The 23,715-nt window shown below is 46.4% G+C and overlaps 1 protein-coding gene and 1 long non-coding RNA gene across 3 annotated transcripts in view; one reads left to right on the top strand and one right to left on the bottom strand.

Moving 5' to 3' along the window:
* Positions 1-20,081, top strand: part of SRPX (sushi repeat containing protein X-linked) — a 55,508-nt gene extending 35,427 nt beyond the window's left edge. For both annotated transcript variants that reach the window (XM_038760175.1, XM_038760174.1), the window contains 7 exons: positions 653-829; positions 5,676-5,802; positions 8,705-8,826; positions 10,110-10,289; positions 12,141-12,274; positions 14,770-14,891; positions 19,446-20,081. In XM_038760175.1, the coding sequence (XP_038616103.1) occupies positions 653-829; positions 5,676-5,802; positions 8,705-8,826; positions 10,110-10,289; positions 12,141-12,274; positions 14,770-14,891; positions 19,446-19,629 (1,046 nt within the window). In that variant the 3' untranslated portion in view covers positions 19,630-20,081. The remainder of the gene's footprint in view (positions 1-652; positions 830-5,675; positions 5,803-8,704; positions 8,827-10,109; positions 10,290-12,140; positions 12,275-14,769; positions 14,892-19,445) is intronic.
* On the bottom strand, positions 15,875-22,005 carry LOC119940120. Its single transcript, XR_005454882.1, has 3 exons — positions 21,833-22,005; positions 19,397-19,689; positions 15,875-15,911 (listed from the first exon to the last, which is right to left on the bottom strand). It is a non-coding gene; the product is annotated as an uncharacterized LOC119940120 (long non-coding RNA).
* Positions 22,006-23,715: the final 1,710 nt, after the last annotated feature.

Here is a 23,715-nt window from a genome sequence, read left to right as displayed (position 1 = left end):
AACAATTCTCTCCATAAGCAAAGGTCTGTGTCAAAATGCTTCACATCAGTTCTGTAGTTGACCAGGGAAACAGCAATGCCTAATGGAAAGAGCCCGGTCCTGGGAGTAAGAGGCTGTGGGTTCTAATCCCGGCTCCACACTTGACTGCTGTGTGACCTTGGGCAAGCCACTTTACTTCTCTGGGCCTTAGCTGCCTCCTCTGCAAATGGGATTGAGACTCTGAGCCCTATGGGGGAACAGGGACTGTATCCAACCTGATTAGCTTGTATCTACCCCAGCACTTAATACAGTGCCTGGCGCAGAGTAAGTGCTTAAAAAATGCCATAAAAAAATGGGAAGGATTCTGATTGACTTCACCCCCATGGAAAAGACATCATGACTACATTCTCTCTAATCCCTTCTCTCGGCAGGTTCCCCCATTTTTCACGGAACACCTTCCCTAAACGCACTTGTGTAAGCTTGTTGTGGACAGGGAATGTGTCTGTTATATTGTACTCTCCCAAGCACTTAGTGCAGTGCTGTACACACAGTAACTGCTCAATAAATACGATTGGCTAACTAACTTGCGGATTTCTTAGCTGTTAGGGTGATGGACATTCGCAAACCTAACCAGGTAGTCTGGAAATGATTGGCTTTTTTTTTTCTCTTCCAGAAAAACGGTGCCCTGCACTGACTATGCCAGCAAATGGTGGGTTCAAATGCCTGGATGGGGCATACTTTAACTCCAGGTGTGAGTATTACTGTTCCCCTGGCTACGTGCTGAAAGGAGATCGAATGGTGACGTGCATGGACAATAAAGTGTGGAGTGGCAGGCCAGCCTCCTGTGTAGGTAAGGTGAAGTGTCGGCTTTTTGAAACAGCCAGACTATGGTGCCATCCTCCCAGGAACTTTTATGAAAAGGAGTGTTTTCTTGTGAGCTGGGTCACCAGCCGAAAATAACTCTGTCCTTGAGTTCAGTAGAGCAGTTGTCTCTGTCTTTATGCCAAGTGAGGTATCTAGTAAGCATTTACTATTCCCTCTAGACTGTGCACTTATATGGGGCAGGGAATGGGTCTACCCCCTCTGTTGTATTGTACTCTCCCAAGTGACTGTCCACAATGAGCGCTAAATTAATGTCACTGATTGATTATTGTGCCAAGCGCTGGGTTAGGCCCAAGATAATCAGGTCAGACAGTCCAAGTGGTAGGGAGAGGAGGTTTCATATCCATTTTACAGAAGAAGAAGAAAGAAGCACAGGGAGGTTGACTAGTCTCACGCAAGAGACAAGATCCCACCTCCCCCACATGTCTGCTGTGTGACCTTGGGCAAGTCACTTCACTTCTCTGTGCCTCAGTTCCCTCATCTGTAAAATGGGGATTAAGACTGTGAGCCCCACATGGGACAACCTCATCTCCTTGTGTTTCCCCCAGTGCTTAGAACAGTGCTTTGCACATAGTAAGCACTTAACAAATACCAACATTATTATTATTATTATTATTAAAAGGACAGTGACAGAGACTAGAACGTGGCTCTCCTGACTCTCAGGCCCGTTCTTTTTCCATCAGGCCATGTTTTAAACATGTTATTGGTTAAGTACTTACTATGTGCCCGGCACTGTACTGAGTGCTGGTCCTGTGCCCTCCTGCCTTTTTTTCTTTTTCAGCCTTCCCAAATTGCCCAACAAGAGACACTCCAGTCATTCAAATCGGCTTCAAGGCTGTCCATCACCTCGCCCCCTCCTACCTCACCTCCCTTCTCTCCTTCTCCAGCCCAGCCCGCACCCTCCGCTCCTCTGCCGCTAATCTCCTCACCGTGCCTCGTTCTCGCCTGTCTCGACTTCGACCCCCGGCCCACGTCATCCCCCTGGCGTGGAATGCCCTCCCTCTGCCGATCCGCCAAGCTAGCTTTCTTCCTCCCTTCAAGGCCCTACTGAGAGCTCACCTCCTCCAGGAGGCCTTCCCAGACTGAGCCCCCTCCTTCCTCTCCCCATCGTCCCCCTCCATCCCCCCGTCTTACCTCCTTCCCTTCCCCACAGCACCTGTATATATGTATATATGTTTGTACATATTTATTACTCTATTTACTTATTTTACTTGTACATATCTATTCTATTTATTTTATTTTATTAATATGTTTGGTTTTGTTCTCTGTCTCCCCCTTCTAGACTGTGAGCCCACTGTTGGGTAGGGACTGTCTCTATATGTTGCCAACTTAGTACAGTGCTGTGCACACAGTAAGCGCTCAATAAATACGATTGATTGATTCAAATTAGCACTCCATATTTCTCTGGAACTCCCTCCCCCAGAAATCCAGTAGAAGAGGCAGCATGGCCCAGGGGAATGAGCCTGGGCCTGGGAGTCAGAGGACCTGGGTTCCGATCCTCAATCTGCCATTTGACTGCGGTGTGACCTTGGGCAAGTCACTTAATTTCTCTGCATCTCAGTAACCTCTTCTGTGAAATGGGGATTAAGAGTGTGAGCCCCTTGTGGGACAGGGACCGCATCCAACCCGATTTGCTTATATCTACCCCAGTGCTTAGAACAACAGTGCTTCACACAGAGTAAGCACTTGACAAGTGCCATTATCATTATTATTGTTATTATTAACATCATTTTAGTGCAGTGCTCTGCACTCAGAAACTGCTCAAAAATACAAATGATTGATGGGAAGGACCTCATCCTGAAGTGCAGTGAAGTGCAGTGATAGGAAGCAGCGTGGCTTAAAGGAAAGAGCCCGGGCTTGGAAGTCAGAGGACGTGGGTTCTAATCCCGGCTCTGCCAACTGTCAGCTGTGTGACTTCAGGCAAGTCACTTAACTTCTCTGTGCCTGTTACCTCATCTGTAAAATGGGGATTAAAACTGTGAGGCCCCCGTGGGACAACCTGATCACCTTGTAATAATAATAATACTAATGATGGTATTTGTTAAGCGCGTACTATGTGCAAAGCACTGTTCTAAACACTGGGGAGGTTACAAGGTGATCAGGTAACCTTCCCAGCGCTTAGAACAGTGCTTTGCACATAGTAAACTCTTAACAAATACCATTATTATTATTATCACCCCAGTGCCTGGCACGTAGTAAGTGCTTAACAAGTAGTGGAAAGAGCACAGGCTTTGGAGTCAGAGGTCATGGGTTTGAATCCCGACTCCACCACTTGTCAGCTGTGTGACTTTGGGCAAGTCACTTCACTTCTCTGTGCCTCAGTTCCTTCATCTGTAAAATGGGGATTAAGACTGTGAGCCTCCTGTGGGAAGACTGTGATCCCCCTCTGGGATAACCTGATCACCTTGTAACCTCCCCAGTGCTTAGAACACTGCTTTGCACACAGTAAGCACTTAATAAGTGCCATTAAAAAAAAGTACCATAAAAAAATTGTAACCCAAGTGGAGAGGAGGCAGGGAGGGAGATTTGTCTATGTAGAACTTGGCTGGAACATCAGGCCACTTATAGTGTGCAGGGCATTGTACTAAGCACTCAGAAAAGTACCATTAATCAGAGTTGGCAGATACGTTCCCTGCTTATAAAGAGCGTATGGTCTAGAGGAATGTGAATCAAACATATTTATTGAGTACTTATTGTGATGAATCAGGGGAGAAAAATTAAAATATACAAGTGAACTGTGGTTTGAGAAAACCCAGCCTCATGTTGAAGAGGTATAAATCAGTCCTGGTGTTAATTGGTAATTACCATGCTTAGTTAACATTCCTCCCCAAATCAAAGGCAAACTCCCTGAAAATAAATGAGGTGGATGTATAGCTTTCATTAGTCATTATTTTATTATCTGTTCCATAAGTTTGTTATCCATTCAGTAAGTTTGCTTTACCTACTTCAAATCGTGTCATTTTATATTAGCTGTAGTAACTGAATACTGGTTGCTTGGAAACTTAGTTTATGAAATCGAGTCTTTTTCCATTCAAATACTTATCAGATAGAAATCTTTATTTCCTTGTGATAATCTAATAATGACTCCCTTCTAGGCCTTATTGTGGAGTTGAGTTATACTCAGCAGAGGGCAGGCTTTGCACACTTCAATTTTCAGTTTGCTTCAGCTTCCTCTGCTGCAGGATCAAACTGTTTCATTTAGAATGTTTTAAAGGGGGATGCATTTTCTTTTTCAGAGGTTATTAGCTTAAAGTTATTAAGGTGCCCTCTGTATTCTTAATCCACTACCCCCAGATTTAACAATTAAAAGACTATTAAGATAAAGTCAAACCAAGACAGTTGAAGTCAGATGTATTTAGATAAAGTCAAACCAAGACAGTTGAAGTCAGACGTATAAAGGAAAACTGAGGACTAGCCAGCAAAGGCAAAATTGAGCAAAATACCATTCTGTACAGAGAAATTTCTTGTCTAGAGTACACCAAAAATAAAATTCAGAAATAGAATGAGACAAAGAGAAAGTGGGATATATTATTGGGCCACCAAGCCTTGTGATCCTCAACTACAGAGCTGTGATACGCCTGAGGACTACAAGTATTCATCAGTGTCGAGTCACCACTGTATCTGTTTATCTTATCCTGCCTCTCCCACTTTTTGCTCTCTCCTCTTCCTCATCCCCCTCCCTCTCTCTCTGTCTTTCTTTCCCTGTCTTATTCCTCAAGTGCCATTATATTTAAGTATTAATTTCAAATGGTCTTTGCAAGTTTTATTTATATTTGATTGAGCATCCATTTGGCCCTTATTAATATATTCCATTATAGATGTAATTCCATTTATATTGTTGGCACATTATTGAAGCTAACAGATGTTCCTTGAGAAGGGAAAAATGTAGAGAAATGTGGATTTTAAGTATTTGTGTTTTTTTGCTGATGGATGTTAGGCATACGTATGAGATGGTGGCGTAGCTTTAATTTAATATTTTCTTTTTGTTCATGTACAAAAAAGGAAAGATGTGTTCCTTTTTACATCATTATTGAAAAGTAATCTGGATTCATAGAATAGTTGCCCCAGCTATGTAAAGAATGGGGGTGGGGGTTAGGAGAGCATACCCTGACGTGGTCCTAAAACTCACTGGATGAGTTATCCAAATTTAGCTCCAGCAAAGGTGAATATTCCTTTAAACCCAACAACTGTTTTTAGCTCTAAAATCATTCACTTCCCTAGCCTTTATTCCATGCTCTGCAGAGAACGTTCAGTTCTGGTTTATTCTGCTAGCAACGGGATCAAACAGAGCTACTGCCAGGGCAGCTGGGGTGGTGATGCAGAGTGAATTTTGATCTAGGGTGAAGGAGGGCTTCCTCTTCCTTATGGTATATGTCATGTGTTTACTATGTGCCGGGCACTGTTCCAAGGGCTGGGTAGAACCAAGCTAATCGGGTTGGACACAGTCCATGTCCCAAGTGGGGCTCACAATCTTCCTCCCAATTTTACACATGAGGTAACTGGGGCAAATTTAGCTGAAGGGGCCGGCGAAAGGGCTCAGAGCAAAGCACTGGGCTGGAAGAATGAAGTTATAAAATAATGAGCAAGTTGAAAACTAGAGGCCGGGGCCTATGTCTTGAGAGGGTTCTGAACTGGGTTGAAAATGGTGGGCAGGGAATGTGTCTTCCAACTTTGCTATATCGTTACATTGTACTCTCCCAAGCAGGTAGTACAGTGCTCTCCACACAGCAAGCGGTCAATACGTACAATGGATCGATTGAGGATCCAAATGCATGCTGGCGGCCTTGAGGTTTCAGCTGTGTCTCTCTGACTAGATCTGGAGCCCCCTCGAATCCAGTGCCCCAGTGTGAAGGAACGGATCGCCGAACCCAATAAACTGACAGTGCGAGTCTCCTGGGATACCCCGGAGGGAAGGGACACTGCGGATGGCATCTTGACAGAGTGAGTGAAACTTAATTTAGTAGTCACAATAATAACAACTGTGGTATTTGTTCAATCCCTGGACTCAGCCCTTGGGTAAACAAGAGATAATCAGGTCCTAATCTCTCCCAGAGTCAGTGGGAAAACAGGTATTGAATTCCCACTTTGCAGATGAGACAGCTGAGGCACAGAGAAGCTAAGCAACTGGCCCATGGTCACACTGCAGATGTGGCTGAGCGGGATTGGAATCCAGGTCCTCTGGATTCCCTCAGGCAGCAGTAGCACTTATTGAGCACCCCTTTGGTGCGGTTCCCTGTCCTAGATGCTGGGGAAGACCAGAATAAAGAAGGGTTGAAGGGGGTACCCTCTAACTCACCTTAGCTTTCTCTTTGCCCATTTTAGTTTAGAAGCTTTGGAAGACCCATCCAGTGAGTTACAAATCCAGAAGCACAAAGAGTAAACCAATCAATCAATCAATGGTATTTATTGAGGGAGGATGTTCCAGGCCAGACGCAGGATGTGGGCGAGAGGTCAGTGGTTAAAGAGATGAGATGGAGGTACAGTGAGTATGTTGGCATTAGAGGAGCCAAGTGTGTGGGCTGTGTTGTAGTAGGAGAGCAGTGAGGTGAGGTAAGAGGGGGCAAGGTGATTGAGAGCTTTAAAGGACGCCCATCCTGACTAAGAAAAGTTTAGCATCACCCTCAATTCCAGTACATGTTGCTTCTCCTCTCCATTTCCTTCATTCCAAACAAATGAACAAACATTTCTGTTTTTGTTGTTGGTTGAAATTAAATTCCCTGAGCCTCTTACCTAACTCCTCCTAGGATGAAAAACCAGCAACACTTCAGAAATAAAGGAAGGGCCCATGAGAATAACATTTAATCCGGGGCCTGAACTTCTGGATCATAAGATTGCCTTATTGGCTTATAGTTTAGAGGGCAGATTTACTATGGCATTCCTATTAGTAACCTGTTGGTTCAGATTCAGAATTGAAAACAACTCTCCACTCTGTGCTATTCTGAGCACCCCTTGGGTTTCCTCCAGTAAGTTTCGGGAGGCCCCCTTTCCTCTTCTCCCACTCCCTTCAGTGTCGCCTTGGCTCGCTCCCTTTATTCATCCCCCTGCCCAGCCCCACAGCACTTATGGACATAACTGCAATTTTATTTATTAATATTAATATCTGTCTCCCCCTCTAGACTGTAAACTCATGGACAGGGAATGTGTCTTTTTATTGTTATAGTGTACTCTCCCAAGTGCTTACTTAGTGCAGTGGTCTGCACACAGTAAGCACTCAATAAATACAACTGACTGACCTGGAAGTAGAAGGAAAGCCCTGAATAGATTATGTTCTTTATCCTGTCCTCCCTCCTACTTAGACTGGAAACCCCTTGTGGGACATGGACTATGTCCAACCTGATTAACTTATATCTACCCTAGTGTTTAGTACAGTGCCTGGCACATATTAAGTGCTTAACAAATACCATACCAGTCAATCAAGCAGTGGTATTTATTGAGCATTTACTGTAAGATAAGGAAGTTGAGAGCAAATGGCTACAATTCAGAGGGGCATCTCTTGCAAGAAGACTTCCCTAACCCTGCATTTCCCCACCTTATTCTTCCTCCTTTCCTGTCACTTGGGTACGTGCCTTTAAGCATTTGATATCCATATCAACCCCAACCCAGCAGCACTGCCATTTCTAAGCCCTCAGGGGAGTACAAAACAGGCTGGTAGACATGCTCCCTGCCCAAAATGAGCTTATAGTCTAGAGGGGGAGACAGTAATGTAAATCAGTAATATACAGATGTGTCCGTAAGTGCTGTGGGGCTGAGAGTAGGGGTAATAGTAATATCCGCTTCAGCAGTATATTCTGATCGGTCTTGATGGAAGAGGTGGGGGGCAAGAGGTAGTGTGGACAAAACCTCTTGCTCAGTTGGTTAACCCCCAATTTGGGCCTGTTGACTCACTGAAGAGATGCTGCAGAAGGAATTAAATCGTATGCAGAAGGTGTATTTTGTTCCTGAAAGGTATCTGGGGACCATCTATATGTGGTGATGGTAGAAGAGTTTTGTTTTTGTTTTTTAAAAAAAACAAAAAAGAGCAATGTGGCCTAGAGGAAAGAGTCTAGACCTGGGAATCAGAGGGCCTGCATCCCAGTCCCGGCTCTACCAGTTATCTGCTGAGTGACTTTAGGGAGGTCACTTTACTTCTCTGGGCCTCAGTTTCGATATTTCTAAAATGGGGATTAAATCCTACCCCCTCCCACCTAGACTGTGAGTCCCATGCAAGACAGGGACTGTGACCAACTTGATAATTGTGTATTTACTCGAACAGTGCTTGGCACATAGTAAGCACTTAACAAATACCATTTTTTAAAAAAACGGTATTTGAAAACGGAAAATGCTTTCATTCTCATGGTAACCCAGAGTCTCTCCTCATTAATCAGCTCTTCCTCAACAGGCAGAATGGCATCAAACATAGCCCAGGTATATGCTGTTCATTACACAGTGGGCACCCCTAATGAGCCAATTTCCTCCAAAGAGCTGCTAACGTATTTGCTAATGGGAAGGAGATCTCTTGAGGTCTCCTGCAGCTCTGTGATTCAGTGTTTTCAATGAATCAATCAACCAATGCATTTGTTGAGCACTTACTGTGTGCAGAGCACTGTACTAAGCGCTTGAGGGAGTACAATGTAATAGAGTTAGTAGACATGTTCCCTGCCCATGATGAGCTTGCAAGTCCAGTGGGGGAGATAGACATTAATAGAAATAAATGAATTGTGGAAAGGGACATAAGTTCTGTGCAGCTGGGGGAAGGGTGGATAAAGGGTGCAATGTGAGTGCGAGAAAGCTGCAGGGGGAGTGGCTGAAGAGGAAATGAGGGTCTGGTGGTTGACTTTGAGGAGTCCCTTTCTTTTCCGTTTAGCGTCATTTTAAAAGGCCTGCCATCAGGATCTCATTTTCCAGAAGGAGACCATAAGATTCAATATACTGTGTATGACCGAGCAGAAAATAAAGGCATCTGCAAATTCCAGGTTAAAGTAAGAGGTAAGACCGACAGTTACTGTTTTCCGGAAACACCGCATGGAGCGATGTGAATTTTGGGAGGATTTGTCCAATTCTGCTGTCCAAATGGAACCCAATGGGATAACACCAACAAAATGATAAGTGGCTTTTTTCTAACATAGTTCCACCGCAGTGCATTATCAAGCCCCATGTTTTGTATAGAAACCAGTTGGCGGAATTAGAGCTTGTCCTTCTGACAGCGTAGGTCTGGGTAGAGCCTAGCTTTGGGCAGAATAAATAGTTTGGGACACAGGGTGACTATTGAAAAGCAAGCTTTCCTTCACGTAGGGTTTGCCCAGAATAATAATGATTATGATACTTAAGTGCTTACAATGTGCCAAGCACTGTTATAAACACTGGGGTTATAAGCACAAGTTAATCATGTTGGACACAGTCCCTGTCCCATGTGGGGCTCACACTCTTATCCCCATTTTACAGATGAGTAACTGTGGCACAGAGAAGTGACTTGCCCAAGGTCACACAGCAGACTTGTGGTGGAGCTGCGATTAGAACTCACATCCTTCTAACTCCCAGGCCCATGCTCTTGTCCATAAGGGCATGCTGCTTCTTGTGAACCCTGCTTTATAGGGGGAAACTAACTGCAATTTATGTTATATTCTTGGCCTCCACATTGTGTGAGGCAGCCCTTGATGGTGAAGTTGACCTGTAGTTGGAAAGGCAGATGAGGAAACTGCCAGCCCAGGCTAGATTATTCCTTCCCTCTGCCTCTCGCCTCTTGTTGGTCCCATGTGTTTGATGATTGCATAGTTTTGCCTCCCGGACAGTTTTTGTTTTGTGCTTTTAATGGTGTCTGAGCTCTTACCATGTGCCGAGCATTGTTCTAAGCATTGGGGTTATCCTTTTAGAAGCCAAAGTTCTATCAGCCGGGGACCCAAGGTTTAAGGTTGGCTTCAGACAAGCTGGCATGACAAACTCAAGCCCCTGGGCTGCCAGGGGAAGCTTCTGAGCATTGGGGGAAATATTCAGGGAATAAGACCGGAGCCTGATACCATTTCTGTTCCTGTTCCCTGTGACTGTCATCAGGGAAGTGGTGACATGGGGGGCCGGCCCCGCTAAGCGCTGGAGAATCACCCCCATCCAGCCTTCCAAAGTGGGGACGATGGGCCTCTGCAGCCCATCAAGGGGGGACAGCTGGTTGGGAGGTCCGATTTCCACAGTGTATGTTTGGACGGACTGCGCTCCGAGCTGTCGTGCGGAGAGAACATGCTGGCTGACTCGCCTCTCTCACCCCCCTCTCTGTCAAGTGCGGCGGTGCCCGCGGCTGACTGCCCCAGACAACGGCTACATCAAGTGCTCGAGTGCTGGGGACAACTACGGAGCCACCTGTGAGTTCTTCTGCACCGGTGGCTCGGAGCTGCAGGGGAGCCCGGCCCGTGTCTGTCAGTCCAACTTGGCCTGGTCAGGCACGGACCCGACCTGCAAGGGTGAGTGAGGGAGGACGGGCTGTCTCTGAGCACCACCTGCCTTCTGATTTCATCCTGCCCTTCCTTGACTAAGCCCTGCTTTCCTCTTCTCCCACTCCTTTCTGTGTTGCCTTGACTTGCTCCCTTCCTTCACTACCCCCTCAGCACTTACTATGTATGTTTCTGTAATTCTATTTATATTAATGTCTGTCTCCTCTTCCAGAGCTTAAGCTTGATATGGGTGAGGAATGTGTTTGTTACATTGTTCTCCCAAGCGCTTAATACAGTGTTGTCCACACAGTAAGCACTCAATAAGTACAATTGACTGACTCGCAGAGCCAACTGGCCTTCTTCTTCAGGAGCCCCTTTCACTTATAATGATGATTGCGGTATTTGTTAAGCGCTTGCTATGTGCCACACACTGTAGTAAGCACTGGGGTAGGTACAGGGTAATCAGGACAGACCCAGACCCTGTCCTACGTGGAGCTCACACTTGAATGGGGAGGGAGAACGGGTATCAACTCCCCATTTTACAGATGAGGAAACTGAGGCCAGGAGACGTTAAGTGAATTGGCCAAGCGGACAAGCGGTGGCATCCAGGATTCAAACCCAGGTCCTGTGACTCCCAGGCCTGGGGTCTTTCCACTAGGCCACGCTGCTTGTCACCTTCTAATCTCTTGTTTTGTCCTGCTGAGGGGAAGCCATGAATCTGTACTCTAAACATGACTACCTGGGCACCTTCCATGGCTTTCAAATCTTCCGCCTTTCCTGATGTGAGCTATTTCCTCTCCTCTTTCTTTCCAAATCCTCACTATCCAGTACTTCTGCCCTTGGCTTTCTTATAGGTGCTGATTTTTGGAAGTGTAGCTAGAAGATAGCTCAGACTCAGAGTCTGGGGACTGTTTTAGCAAGGTTGAGAGTCACTGGCATGCGCCTCCTTGCATCAAACCTATTCCTCTACCCATCAACACGCATAACACACTCCTTATGTGAGTTTTGGAGGTGTTTTGGTGTTTTTCTGTTGTTGTTTGGTGGGTTCTGTTGTTGGGGTTTTCTTATGGTGTTTGTTAAATGCTTATTATGTGCCAGACACTGTACTGATAATAATAACAATAATAATAATAATGCATTTGTTAAGCGCTTACTATGTGCATGCAGGAAGCACTCAAATTCAGTCGACTGACTACCAGGACTGTGCCCAACCTGCTTAGCTTGTATCTTACCCAGCACTTAGTACAGTGCTGGCACATAGTAAAGGCTTAGCAAGTAGCCTTATGATGGGGAAGCAGCCTGGCCTCGTGGATGGCCTTGGTTCTAATCCTGACTCTGCCACTTGCCTGCTCTGGGATCTTGGGTAAGTCACTTAATTTCTCTGTACCTCAGTTCTCTCATCTGCAAAATGGGGATGCAATACCTGTCCTCCCTCCTACTTAACCTGTGAGTCTCATGTGGGATATGAATATCGTAGAACTACCCTAGCACTTAGTACAGTGCTTGGCATTTAGTAAGTACTTAACATGTAACACAGTTAAAATTAGTATTATTACTATGGGATCTGCCCGAGCCCTCATCTCAGATGTTCTGAGAGGGGGTTTTTCTTTGTTCACTTGATTAGGTGACTGGAGTCGGAGCCATCCTGTCCTGCTCCTTTTCAGGCTCCTCCAGCTTCGCTCTTAACTGTCTCCACTCTGAAGAGCCAAGGCAGCTTTTCTCTTGCTTCTGTAAGACCCCTAACTCTTCCAACTGGGACATGGCCACCCCTTCTCCCCTCCCTCCCACCCCCCCACCCCCAGCATGAGTCCCCCCACAGGACGACGGTCCGGCAGTCAGCAGGCCGCCTGTGAGCCGGGCCTGGGGCCTCTCCCGTTTCAGCCATGACCGTGAACGTGGGTGTGAGGACAGCGGCTGCCCTCCTGGATCAGTTTTATGAGAAGAGGAGACTGCTCATCGTGTCCACTCCCACGGCCCGTGATCTCTACTACAGGCTGCAGTTGGGAATGCTCCAGGTGAGAGGTAGAGCCGGGGTTCGCCAGGGTGGGTGGGGTGGAGCAGACAGGAGTCTAACACATGTGTCAAAATCAAGGGCTAAGCTGCCGGGTTTTTTTTAATGGTATTTTTTTAAGCACTTATGTGCCAATACTGTACTAAGTGCTGGGGTGGACACAAGCTAATCAGGTCAGACCCAGTCCCTGTCCCATGTGGGGCTCACAGTGTTAATCACCATATTACAGGTGAGGGAGCTGAGGCCCAGAGAAGTTGCCCCACATCACGCAACGGATAAGTGGCTGAGCTGGAATTAGAACCCGGGTCCTTCTGACTCCCAGGGCCATGCTCTATCTACTGGGCCATGCTGCTTCTCCTTCTAGCTCCACTTACTGATGGGCTGAATGAGGAAAGGCCTGGTGATTCCCTCCACTAGATCCCACCTGCGAAGTGACCTCTCCCTGCCTCTGCAGACAAGGGACCAAGAATGATCCCTGAGCAGGCAGCTTGGCCTATGGGTAGAACCCGAGCATGGGAGTAAGGAGGACCTGTGTTCTAATCCCGATTCCTCCTCTTGTCTGCCGGGTGGCCTTGGGCAGGTCACTTCACTTCTCCATGCCTCAGTCAGTTCCCCCATCTGTAAAATGGGGAGCTTGCTGTGGGTGCCTAGAGAACTATTTCCCTTGAAAGGTGAGTGGATCTGGCTCTGAAAAATCGAGGTAAGACTAGAACTTAAGGGACATTTTGAGGACGTCTATACCCAGATATACCTCAAACTCAAGGCAAGAAGTAAAAGAGGTGCTGGGCATCTAACCAACCGTACAACATTGCTGTGGCTAAAGCAGTATTTTTTTAACTGTCAATCAATCATATTTATTGAGCACTTACTGTGTGCAGAGCACTGTAATAATTATAATAATTATGGTACTTTTTAAGTTCGCCCCGGCTCTCAGGATGGCACCTGGAGAGTTTCCAATACTCTACCAGCCTTGGCTACTGGAGGGAGAGTCAAGCAGAGAAGCAGCATAGCTTAGTGGAAAGAGCAAGGGCTTTGGAGTCAGAGGTCATGGGTTCAAACCCCTGCTCCGCCAATTGTCAGCTGGGTGACTTTGGGCAAGTCACTTAACTTCTCGGTGCCTCAGTACCTCATCTGTAAAATGGGGATTAAGACTGATCTCCCTGTGGGACAACCTGATCACCTTGTAACCTCCCCAGTGCTTAGAACAGTGCTTTGCACATAGTAAGCGCTTAATAAATACTAGTATTATTATTATTATTATACCCATTCCATTCCTAGTTTAGGCAGTGGCCAGTGAGTGGAATGCAATCTGCTACAAGGCAAAACTCACCTGTGCTGGGTAGCAGCAGCATGGGAGAGAGTTGAGGGCTGAAACTCAAGTTGACTGCACGGAAGAAGGCAATGGGAAACCACTTCTGTATTTTTACCAAGAAAACTCTATGGATACACTACCAGAATGATTGCAGATGGAGGTGGGATGTTCTCGGAGCGATGTGTACATCAAGTCACTACGGGTTGGAAATGATTTGACAACATAAGACAAGGCAAGACTTTTTAAGGGCCTACTATGTGCCAAGCACTGTTCTAAACACAGGGGTAGATACAAGTTAATTAGGTTGGGCACAGTCCCTATCCCACCTGGGGCTCTCACTCTTGTCCCCATTTTACAGATGAGGTAACAGAGTTACAGAGAAATGAAGTGACTTGCCCAAGGTCACACAACAGACCTTGTGGTGGGATGAGGATTAAAACCCAAGTCCTTCTGACTCCCAGGCCTGTGCTCCAGCCACTAAGCCTGCTGCTTCAAAGCGCTGTACTAAGCGCTTGGGAAAGAACAATATAATAATTCATATAACATTCTCTGCTAACAAGGAGCTTAGAGTCTAGAGGGAGCTTACAGCCTAGAAGCAAAATAAAGAAGGGCAGAGACACCTTGCCCTCACCCCATGTGTACCTCTGAGGAACCTACCACTGCCTCAGTGGAGTTTCTTAGGAGTTTTTGGTTTGTCAAATTGGCTGTTTTAATAACTCTGTTCCCTGTCAAAGACTGCCTCTTAGCAGAGTTGATGTGTGGCTGTGTGTTTGCTTTTCCACTCCATCAGAGTCCTTGTTGCTGCCAAGCCCTCTCTGTTTCCTGCCAGGTTATAGAGAGCCAGCACTACTCTGGCAGTCTTTTTCCATTTTCATGTGGATTTCTTGGAGGTACTTTGAGATTTTCTTAGTAGGTCTGGCTCAAAAGGCAGCACGAGTCTGGACACACGAACACCATTTTGCCTGTTTTTGTCCAAATGCCAAGCCAGACATATTCTAATGAAACCCTCAGGGAAGGTGTCTATTTGTTTTAGCACTGATTTGAACCCTCCCAAGGAAAAATTGGACCATACTTTCTTTGACCAAAAGTTTAGTTGGACTGAAATAATCACCATTTCCATTGTGAGTTCTGTGTTGGTCCTCGGAGTCCTGTTCATCCACTTCCAATTTGGATTCTGGTCCCTCTAGCAAGCCCAGTGCGGGTTGGATCTCCGGCATGTGACAGTGATTGAATTGGTGGGGGTCTTTCCAGCACTCATCGGAAGAATCGGAGCGAAGATTATGCCTCCGGCTCTTGCATTTCAACTCCGGTAAGTGAAGGGTCCGGCCTTTATTTGGGGAGGAGGGCTAGCCTCAGAGCAGTTCCACATTGCAGCTTGGTTTTCCCATGATCCCCTTTGCCTTTCATTTGTCAACACTCCGGGAATGGCAGATTGTTTCAAATGGATACATCCTTGCAGACCCTGGACCGGAAAGAAATCGTAAGCGCCTCTAGTCTTTAAGGTGTTTGCGGGCAGGTACTGTGTCTACCTACTCAATTGTATTGTACTTCCCCAAGTGCTTAACACAGTGGAAGCAGTGGCCTAGGGGATAAAGAGGGCGGGCCTGGGAATCAGAAGGACTTGGCTTCTAGTCCTGGCTCTGCCATTTGTCTGCTGTGTGACCTTGGGCAAGTCACTTCACTTCTCTGGGTCTCAGTTCCCTCATCTGTAAAATGGGGATTAAGACTGTGGGACAGGGACTGTTTCAAATCTGCTTAGCTTGTATCTACCCTAGCGCTCAGAATGGTGTCTGTCATGTAGTAAGTACTTTAACAGATATCATAGTGCTCTGCAAACACAGTAAGTGCTCAGTAAATACCGTTCATCGATTGATAAGCTCCATTTCAGTTGCCGGTTAGGCACTAGATATTTGAATGTGTGGCTCACGGGTGAATGTGAGGGGACGTTTTTGAAGCCCTGAATAGATTTGAACTTTTTTTTTTATAGTGTTTATTAAGGACTTACTACTTGGCAAGCACTATTCTAAGCGCTAGGGTAGATACAATTAAGTAGGTGGACACAGTCCCTCTCCTGCATGGGCCTCACAGTCTAAGTAGGAGGGAGGACTTCTCCAGGGATTGGTCTCTCCAGAGTGACCAATGACCACCCTCCTTAACCCCTCAGCAGACTTTGACATTTTGGACCACTGCTATCAGACCTAGATTTCTCTGCCATCGTCCTCTCCTGTTTTTCTTCAATTAGTCGGTATTTACGGAACACTTACTGTGCTCTCGGGCGGGTACAGTACAGTTGGTAGACACGATTCCCATCCCCAAGGACCTTTCAAGTCTAGAGAGAGAGACAAATTGCAGATAAGGGGAAATGGCAGAGTAGAAGGATGTGTGGGGCTGAGGCTACCTCTTTTACTGCTCCTCCTCTTTTGCCCCCTTCCTCCTCCCCTTAAATAGACTGTGAGCCTTAAATGGGACAAAGACTGTCCCAAAGACCTGATTATCTAAGCACTGGCAAATGCCCCACTGCTTAGAACAGTGCCTGACACATAGTAAGCACTTAAAAAGATACCATAAAAAAGAGATCTCCCACCACCTCTTAAAATCTCCCCGCTCCACTTGAGCCTCTGACCTGATTCCTTTGCAACTTATTCCTTGGCACCATTGGCTTCAAAGCACTTAATCCTTTGCCCCCCTTCTACTTCACCTTCCTACTCTCCTACTACAACCCACCCCACCCACTTTGTTCCTCTAATGTTAACCTTCTCGCTGTTCCTCAGTCTTTTCTGTCTCACTGCTGACCTCTCGCCCCTGTCCTGGCTCTGGCCTGGAAAACCCTCCCTCCTCAAAATCCGACAGACAGTTGCTCTCCCCCAACAGCTTTGAAGTCACATCTCCAAGAGGCCTTCCCTGACAAAGCCCTCCTTTCCTCTTCTCCCACTCCCTTCTGCATCACCTTGACTTGCTCCCTTTATTCATCCCCCCTCCCACAGCACTTAGGTACATATCTGTCATTCATTTACTTATTTATATCAACATCTGACCAACTCCAATAGCTCCTACCCCACAGTTTTCAAACATTCCCTTGACCCCATGGCATCCTTCACTTATCACTTCATCTCTCTCCTACTATTCCTTACTGAGCTCAGAGAGAGAAAAAGAGGGAATTATTTACACCAAGCACCTCCTCTTCCCTGATTCTCCCCAACTTCCATCCCACTCCCTCACTGCACAGCCCACTCTAAAGTTCATCCTAATCCTCAACGAGCTGACGGCTAGAGGTCAGAGAGATAGGAGGAGAACCAGGAGAGGACAGTATCAGGGTAAACAAGGTTGGGTGATGTTTCCAGGAGAAGGGAGGGGGTGGTCTGCTGTGCTAAAGGTTTAGAGACTAAGCCCTATACTCTGATTTATTACATTAGAATGTATTGGTTTCCCCAGCACTGTACACTCCTTATTCTCTGTGCAACAGATGACCATATTCTCTTTCTTCAAAGTCCTACTAAGATCACATCTCCTACAGGAAGCCTTTCCCAACGAATCCCCCATCTCCTAACCCTATAGCTTCTTCCCTAGTACCTCACCTATGCAGTTGAGTCCATATCTTTAAACTTAGACCCCACTACTGTAACGGATTTTACAAGCTCCTCCACTAGATTGTAAACTCCTTGAGGGAAGGGATTGTAATAATAATAATAGTAATAATAATGACAGTTGTGGTATTAAGTGCTTCCTATGTGCCAGGCACAAGCAAATTGGGTTGGACACAGTCCCTGTCCTTTATGGAGCTCACAGTCTTAGCCCCCATTTTGCAGATGAGGTAACTGAGGCACGGAGAAGTTCAGTGACCACACTAAGTACTACACTGTACTCACCCAAGTGTGTAGTACCATGCCCCATACAGAGCAGCCACTCAGATATTACTGAACAATTGCATTAAATGATAGTTTATTGCTGATGCGGTACATGCTGGGAAGCAGGGCTAGCCCAGCAAAACAACAAGGGACAGTCTTTTTGTGTGCCAAATAGGCCGGGATTGTGGCTCACATCCCACATTGGCCTTTTCAACCACATACTCACTCCTAGGTGAACTTGACTATCAGGACTGTCTTTTCCGATTTGAATGACAGCTATAAGAGCACATAAATGATACTGCACATAGAGTTGTACTTCATTTGTGAAGAAAAAGGCCTCATGGTGAAGTTCAGTTCTGAATGTGTGCAGGATTAAAATGTCCCATTCGCCGTCCTGACTGCACTGTGCACATATAAATGTTCTCCCTTATTTTTTGTTGTTTTGGTCTTTTAAATGATATTTGTTAAGTACTTATTATGTGCCAGGCACTGTTCTAAGCAGGTTGGATACAGCCCCTGGTCCACATGGGGCTCACACTGTTAATCCCCATTTTACAGATGAGGTAACTGAGGAACAGAGATGTGAAATGACTTGCCCAAGGCCACTCAGCAGGCAAGCAGCAGAACTGGGACTAGAACCCAGGTCCTTCTGACTCCCCTTGTGGCTCTATCCACTAGGCCTTGCTACTTCTCTTGGTTGCTCTGACTTGTTTATCAGGAGAATCTTGGGCAAATCATTTCACTTCTCTGTGCCTCAGTTCTCCCTTGTACTTAGACTGTGAGGCCCGTGTGGGACAGAGACTGTGTCCGACCTAATTCACTTGTACCTACCCCAGAATTTAGAACAGTGTTTGGCACATATTAAGTGCTTAACAAATACCACAAAAAGGGGGGCACGTGATAGCCACCCCAACAACAGCCTTTAAAAACACAGAAGTCCTGAATCCCCTCAGCTAACACTGTCCATCAGCGTGGCCTAGCAGATAGATCACTGGCCTGGGTTCTCATCCCCACTCTGTCACTTATTTGCTCTGGAACCTTGGGCAGGTCACTTAACTTCTCATTCCTCGGTTCCCTCATCTGCAAAATGAGGAATAAGACTGCGAGCCCCACGTGGGACAGGGACTTGTGTCCAACCTGATTAACTTCTGTCAACCCCAGTGCTTAGAACAGTGCCTGGCACATAGTAAGCACTTAAATACCATTAAAACAAACAAACAAAAACAAAGGAGAGCATTTATATGTGCATAGTGCAGTCAGGACTGTGAGTGGGCCATTTTAATCCCTCACCCACTCTGAACTGAACTTCACTATGAGGCCTTTTTCTTCACAAAGGACAATTTTATGTGCAGTATCATGTATGTGCTCTGATCATTTATAGCTGTCATTCGTATCCAAAAAGACAGTCCTGACAGTGTTAATGTTAGTAACAGCTTAACAAATACCGTGCTTTTTATGTCAGGCAGAGCACTGCACTGAATGCTGGGAAAACTACAAGGGGAAGCAGTAGACAGGTTACTCGACCTCCCAGCTTTCACAGTCTAGGCCCAAAAGGAAAAGTTTAGAGGATGACTAGCACCCTGTTCGTTAGCAGTCATTGGGAAGCAACATGGCATAGTGGCTAGAGCACAGGGGCCCGGGACTCAGAAGGTCACGGGTTCTAATCCCAGCTCTGCCACTGGTCTGCTGTGCGACCTCAGGCAAGTCACTTCACTTCTCCGGGCCTCCATTCCCTCATCTGAAAAATGGGAATTAAGACTGTGAGCCCCCCGTGGGACGGGGACTATGACCAACATGATTTGCTTGTATCCATCCTAGCACTCAGTACAGTGCCTGGCACATAGTAAGCACATAACAAATACCACAATTGTCTCAGAGTCCCCCTTTCCTTGCCGGGGCACATCTCCTCGTCTCCCTCCCCTACAGATGCCCTTTTCCTCTCCCTGCCCGGAGATGAGGGGTCACTCACCTGGTGCCCACGCCCCAGCTGACACTCTTTCCATGGTGTCTGCTTTCAGACTCCTCCTGCGCATGCCTCTGTACGCCTTCACCACCGTGGTCTTGGACAAACACGGCACAGACAAGGAACGCTATGTGGCCCTCGTCACCCCCACTGAGCTCTTCAACCTGGTCGATGCCTTCCCCCTGAGGAAAGAAGAGGTCGTCCTGCAAGGGGAGATGGGGCAGACTTGCAATGGGTAACCTCGAACTGCGGAGACCTGCGTCATCTCAGCCTTCCCAGTGCTAACGCGCACAGCATGGCTTTAAAAAAAAAAAAAAAAAAGAAAAAAAAATCAGATGTACAGATTCTTTTGTAATTTTAAAAATCTATTTTATTATGGCGCTTCCTTGCATATAGTAATATGCATGATGCCGTTTGAATCTCAGATAGCTTGGAAAGGTTTATAGACTGTAAGCTCATTGCGGGCAGGGAACGTATCAGTTATTGTGTTGCATTGGACTCTCCCAGGCGCATAGTACAGTGCTATGCACACGAGTAAGCGCTCAATAAATACGACTGATTTTTGGTTTCCTCCCCACCCCGAGCTCTTGTACAGACAGATACAATAGCCATTCCATTCACTGTAAAATTTGTCTCTTACCTTCTTTTTTTTATAAAATGTTTATTAATAAAATATTTGGGGCACAAGGTTCAGAATGGATGCTTTGTTCAGGACCCTCTGCTAATTGTCAAGGCTTTAGAAAGGTAATGCCTTTTTGCTATTTGTGGGTGCACGGTCAAAACCTTTTTCTGAACACAGTTTCCTTTCCACTAGGCAGCATAGCCTAGTGGATAGAGCACGGGCCCGGGAGGCAGAAGACCTGGGTTCTAATCCTAACTCTGCCACTTGCCTGCCATATGACCTTGAGCAAGTCACTTCACTTCTCTGGGCCTCAGTTTCCTCACCTGCAAAATGGGGATTCAATATCCATTCTCCTTTCTATGTAGACTGAGTGCCCCATGGGGAACAGGGATTATACCCTACCTGACTTTCCTGGTTCTGTGCCAGAGGTCGGCACAATAGTAAACATTTAACAAATCCCACAATTATTATTTCTTTTTGAGGTTCAGGGTGATTTAAATTACCCAAGTAGGTTTTGGCCTAGGGAAATCAGCTGGACTGAAAGTCAACTAGGACACCAGTCCCTTGTGGGCAGGGAACGTGTCTACCAACTCTGCTGTATTGGACTTGCCCAAGCGCCTAGTACAGTGCTCTGCACACAGCAAGTGCTCAATCAATACCACTGATGGATTGAAGCAAGTCCTCCCTAGTGCCCTTAGGAGCCTGCCTGGTTACCCAGCTTGAGTGAGAGGTTTGGCCACACCCTTGAACTTGGAGCTATTACTACCACAGTAAATCATCATCCCAGTCTTTGTTAAGCCCTTACTATGTGCCAAGCAGTGTGCTAAGCGCTGTGGTAGATACAAGACCATCAGGTCTAAATAGGAGCGAGTCAGGAATTGAGTCCCCATTTTGCAGATGAGAAGAGCGAAGCAACTAGCCCAAGGTCACACAGCAGACAAGTGGTGGAGCAGGGAGTAGAACCCAGGTCTTTCTTACTTTCAAGCCCGGCTCTAGCCACTGGGCAACCTTCAACGGAGTGGGGGGTGGAGTGGGAGAAGGGGCTGCTGCCCAGAGATCATGGGTTCGAATCCCAACTCCACCACTTATCAGCTATGTGACTTTAGGCAAGTCACAACTTCCCTAGGCCTCAGTTCCCTCATCTGTAAAATGGGGATGAGGACTGTGAGCCCCATGTGGGACAATCTGATTACCTTGTATCTACCCCAGCGCTTAGAACAGTGCTTTGCACATAGTAAGCGCTTAACAAATACCAACATTATTATTATTATTATTATTATCCAGGGTCTCCAGGGGGCCATCACACCCACATCTACAATGCAAGGGCTTGTTCTGCCGAGGGGAAGAGCCTCCTTTGCTCCCAAACTTCACACTACAGACCTGTGTAAGCAGCCTAAGGGCTGCTGAAGAGGGAACACATGCCCCTCTGTCCATCGGTAATATTTTTTGAGCACTTGTGTGCAGAGCACTCTGCTAAGCACTTGGGCAAGTACAGTACAGTAGAGTTGGTAGACATGATCCCTGCTTGTAGGCAGTGTCCAGTGAGCGCTCAATGGCAAAGGTCACAGGCCTGGGAGTCAGAGGACCTGGGTTCTAATTCTGGCTCCACCACTTGTCTGCTGTGTGACCTTGGGGACGTCACTTCACTTCTCAGGGCCTCAGTTCCCTCTTCTGAAAAATGGGGATGAAGACTGTGAGCCTCATGTGGGACAGGAACTGGATCCAACCTGAACAGCTTGTATCTATCCTAGTGCTTAGTATAGTGCTGGACACATAGTAAGCGCTTAACAAATACCATATAAGAGAAGGTGTCAACCTACCTGTGTCTGTATCTAGTGACTATCATTTCAGCCGTCCTCGGCCAGGAGTGCTATTTGCCCAACGGCATCAATGTTAGCTCTGATGGGAGTTTGACCAGAAAGCATCCTTCCATGTGACACAGTTTCTCCCCGACAGCATTCTAGGAAGAGACCATTGTTGCCCAGGAAGTAGCCATCTGAGAAGGATTAAACACAAGACTCAAAATTAGTAGCCTTTTTTGAGGCCCCCAATTGACTGACCCATCAGGCCACCCCAGAGTCTCCCCCTACCAGAGGCACCCACCTCACCCTCTCACTGCAGGGAGAAGTCATTGAGAGAAGCAGTGTGGCCTAGTGCAAAGAGTCTGGATTTGGCAATCTGGGACCTGGCTGGTCCCAGGTCCCAGATTCAGATCTCAGGTCCACCACTTGCCTGCTATGTGACTTTGGGAAAGTCACTTTTCTTTTCTGGGCCTGTTTTCTCAACTGTAAAATGGGGATTAAATCCTGCATAAGTGCTTAACAAATGCCATCATTATTAATTGTGAGCCCCATGTGGAACAGGGACTGTGTCTGGCCTGATTATCTTGTATCCACCCCAGTGCTTACAGCAATGAATGCTAATTTCTGTTGTGCTCTGCGCAGAGTAAGCACTCAAATACGATTCATTGATGGAACAATAATGATGATAATGGTATTTGTTAAGCACTCCCTATGTGACAAGCACTATTTTAAGCGCTAGGGTGCTGGGTAGATACGAGCTAATCAGATTGGACATAGTCCATGTGCCACATGGGGCTCACAGTCTCGGTTCCCATTTGACAGATGATGTAACTGAGGCCCAGAGAAGTGAGGGGGCTTACCCAAGGTCACACAGCAGACAAGTGACCAAGTCGTATTTAGAACCCAGACCCTTCTGACTCCCAAGCCTGCACTCCATCCAGCAGGCCATACTGTTTCTCCTGTGTCTTGTGCCTTCCCTCAGGGTAGGAGTCTTTGTCTTCTAAGCAGAGAACAAGTTCTTGTAGTGTGGAATTCAAACTCAATGGGAAATGACAAGTCTTCCCTCCAGGGAGATTCAGGGCTTTGCAGTAGAGGGAAAATGATTTTAAATGGAACTGAAAACTTAATCATCCATTTGGGCCAGATTAAATCTTAATTCTCCTCACTTGGGCATCTAACCATGTGTCCGATGCTTTTTCAGAAAGAAACTAGATCACGGAGACAAAATAAGGGCATGAGTCCACCTTTTGCTGAAGTGGGTTTCTGTTCCTGGGAAAAAGGCAACTGTAAAAGAAACAAAAAATTACAATGCAGAAAGTCTAGGTTGCTTTTCCTCTGGCAAGTTACCCCTATATGCTCAGACACCAGAGACCACATGGAGGTTCCTGGGGTGGGTCGTTCTTTGTAAAAGGGCAGTCCTGCTTAATCCTCCATTGCCTTATTCCTCAAAGCCATATTGAAGGGCCCATCTCCTCCGAGAGGCCTTCCCCGACTAGTTCCTCATTTCCTCTTCTCCCACTCCCTTCTGTGTCACCCTTGTCCTTGGCTCACCCCTTTACTCACCCCTCCCTCGGCCCCACAGCACTTAGGTACATATCCGTAATTTATTTATATTATCACCAATCTCCCTCTCTAGACTGAAAGGTCTTTCAATCACCGGTATTTATTGAGTGCTTACTATGTGCAGAACACTGTACTACAAACACCTGAGAGAGTACAATACAACAAACAATTAGCAGTCTCATTTCCTGCCCATTACACACTAACAATCTAGAACTCATTGTGGGCAGGGAATATGTCTACCAACTCTGGTATATTTTACTCTCCCAGGCACTTAGTATAGTGCTCTGCATACAGTGAGTGCTCAATATGATAGAACTGAGTTGCTTCACTCAAAGCAT

The sequence above is a fragment of the Tachyglossus aculeatus genome, chromosome 18 (assembly GCF_015852505.1).
Source record: "Tachyglossus aculeatus isolate mTacAcu1 chromosome 18, mTacAcu1.pri, whole genome shotgun sequence".
In the NCBI taxonomy this organism is placed as follows: Eukaryota; Metazoa; Chordata; class Mammalia; order Monotremata; family Tachyglossidae; genus Tachyglossus; species Tachyglossus aculeatus.
The sequence above is the reverse complement of the archived record's forward strand: the minus strand, read 5'-3'. Positions and strand labels throughout refer to the sequence as shown.